This window comes from Vicia villosa, linkage group LG2 (assembly GCF_029867415.1).
Source record: "Vicia villosa cultivar HV-30 ecotype Madison, WI linkage group LG2, Vvil1.0, whole genome shotgun sequence".
NCBI lineage: Eukaryota > Viridiplantae > Streptophyta > Magnoliopsida > Fabales > Fabaceae > Vicia > Vicia villosa.
Window position 1 is genome coordinate 31,230,374 of NC_081181.1, and position 2,807 is coordinate 31,233,180.

At 39.9% G+C, this 2,807-nt stretch overlaps 1 protein-coding gene across 1 annotated transcript; it reads left to right on the forward strand.

The window, feature by feature from the left end:
* Positions 1–264: 264 nt before the first annotated feature.
* Positions 265–1,593, forward strand: LOC131648786 (uncharacterized). The gene has a single exon (XM_058918513.1). The coding sequence runs from the start codon at positions 265–267 to the stop codon at positions 1,591–1,593; it is 1,329 nt and encodes a 442-aa protein (XP_058774496.1).
* Positions 1,594–2,807: the final 1,214 nt, after the last annotated feature.

The following is a 2,807-nucleotide window of genomic DNA, read 5'->3' on the forward strand; positions in this document are numbered from 1 at the left end:
TGAATTATTCCATATTATATCAAAAGTCATGATTTTCTCATTAAATTCGTCATTTATCTGCATACATACATATTACTAACATGAGTTGCAATTTTCATTATGGGCCCGTTTGTTTTGCCCTTTTTTAAAAGTGATTTTTATAGTGATTTTGTTTGAATAGCTATTATTAAAATGTGATTTTAGGTATTTCATCTATTTCTGAATTTGAACTGCTCCGAAGCACCTCACAATCATGTCTCAAGAAGCTCTCTGAAGATTCTCAAGATGTCTCAACAACCGAATGCTTCCTCCCCAAAGAAAGTGTCTCCCACCTCTGACTCTGCAACACCTAATGAGTCAACTAACCCTAATCGGGCTCTCAATGTATCTCATATGAGGATGATTAGTGCTGCAAATTTGCCAACTACAAAGCCAAGAACAGCGCATGCAAGAAGACCTAAGGAGAGTGTTCGTACTAAGGGCTCCAATACCTCATCATCCAACCTTCGTGAGGAACTTACTAAAGAAGGAACAAGATATGTGCATAACTCCATAGCTAAGATTGTCAAACGAATCTTGGATGAAAATCATCAGGTCCCTGGGATATCTGTTCCTCTTCAAACCGTGATCCCTGATCCTCCCAAGAGCAATCATAATGATGTTCACACTGCTGGTAGTGACATTCACATGACTGGAGAGGAGAAAAACGAAGAGGTTCAAGAAGATGCTGATAACACCAATGTCACTGAGGATGTCAATGACATCGGAAACTCTGAAGCTGATGAAAGTCCAAGGGAAAATGCTGGAACATGTACAAATGTTGTGGATTTAGATGAGTACTCTGACAACAATCTGCTTGCTACTGTGAACCCTAGTGTAGCCGAAAGGCTGATGACAAAGAGAAAAGACAAAGTTGTGATTCAGAATTCTCCTGTGAAGAAAGCTGTTGTTAAAAGCCCTTCCAAATATTCTATCAAGGAGAAGAGTACCCATGCAGAACCTGTAAAAAGCAGAACTAAAAGTGTTGGTGTTAGTCCCTCAAAATCTTGGAGTAAAGTTGTTCCAAAGAAGAGGAAGGAAAGAGCTGTTGAAGAATCCGAGTCTGATGTTGAAGTGCATGTCCATGACACTCCATTAAAGAAGAAGCCCACAACTTGCAAGTTGTCTGCTAGTGTACCTGAAGTTCCCATTGACAATGTATCCTTCCACTTTGCTGCAAGTGCAAACCGGTGGAAATTTGTGTATCAAAAGAGACTGGCCCTTGAGAGGAAATTGGCTCAAAATGCTCGTGACTGTAAGGACATAATGGACCTGATTGATGCTGCTGGCCTTATCAAAATTGTTGTCCATCTGAGTAAATGCTATGAAATGCTGGTCAAAGAGTTCATAGTAAACCTCTCTGAAGAGTGTGCTGACAAAAGATCCAAGGAATTCAGAAAAGTGTTTGTAAGAGGAAAATGTGTTAACTTCTCGTCCACTGTGATCAACAACCTATTGGGAAGGTCTGATGAAGCTCAACCTGAGCTTAAAGTCTCTGATAATAAGGTATGCCAAGTTATCACTGCAAACCAAGTCAGGAGCTGGCCATTGAAAGGAAAATTGTCTACTGCATAAGATTGGGGCTGCTAATTGGGTGCCAACAAATCACAAGTCTACTAATTCAACTGTTCTTGGAAGAGTTATCTATGTTGTTGGTACAAAAGCGAAGTTTGACTATGGTACCTACATTTTTTAGCAGACCATGAAGCATGCTGGTAGCTACAGTGTAAAAGGTCCCATAGCATTTCCTTCCCTCATATGTGACATCATCTTACATCAACACCCAGGTATCTTGGTTGAAACCGATTCCATTTGCAAAAGGGAAAGTGCTCTGTCTTTCCAATATAAACTGTTTTAGGGTACGCATGTTCCAGACGTTGTCATGACACCGGGTGAGACATCCAAGAGTGGATCATCAGCCTGTAAGGCGGAAATCATAACTATGCTGAAAGAGACTTGCAAAGAGCTAGAGGCAAGGAAGATATCTCTTGAGAAGATGATCAGCACTCTAGAGAAGGATGGCAATGAGGATTTTGGAGGCACTACTAGGACAGAAGCACAAGCTGAACAGGAAGAGGGAGGAGACTGTGAAGAAGAAGTTAAAGAAGGAAATACCAGTCCAGCTGATGGTTCAGATGAAGAAAATGAATAAAGTGATACAGTCAACTCTGTTGGGTCTGACTCTAACGAATAAAGACTGCTGGGTGTGGTGATATTTTTTTTGTTTTTGTTTTGTTTATGGATATTATTCTGGCCTCTACCTATTTGTATTTTATGATTTCTTTGGCAACTGTTGTCACCAAACAGGGGGAGAAGTAGTAATGTCACCCCAGAACAACAAGTATGTGTGGTGTTTGTGTGATCAACAATTATGATATGCTTGTTTTGTGTTGATCTATTTGATTGTGTGTAGTATAGCAGTCTATTTGTGTTATACTTGTTAGTTGCTCTTATGGGGTGGTAATATAGCTATGTTATGTGGTTAAATACTTGCTTTAGAAGTAACGGTAGTTGTGGTAGTTGTGCATACTGATGGTAGAAGTGGTGTGTGCTCTATGTGTGGTATGATGTACTGTATTAGCTCTGATTGTGTATGGTTGTGTGCTTTCTGCTGCTGCAAGTGGTTCTCTGATATGGTGTGACAGGTTGTTTTAGCCAAAAATTTGCCAAAGGGAGAGATTGTAGATGTTTTTAAATTGGCTGCATTTTGTGGTAAAACATTCCTGGATGTTTAATGTCTTGACCAATGTCATGACATGATTTATAGTGTGTTATGCAGGTTGCATATG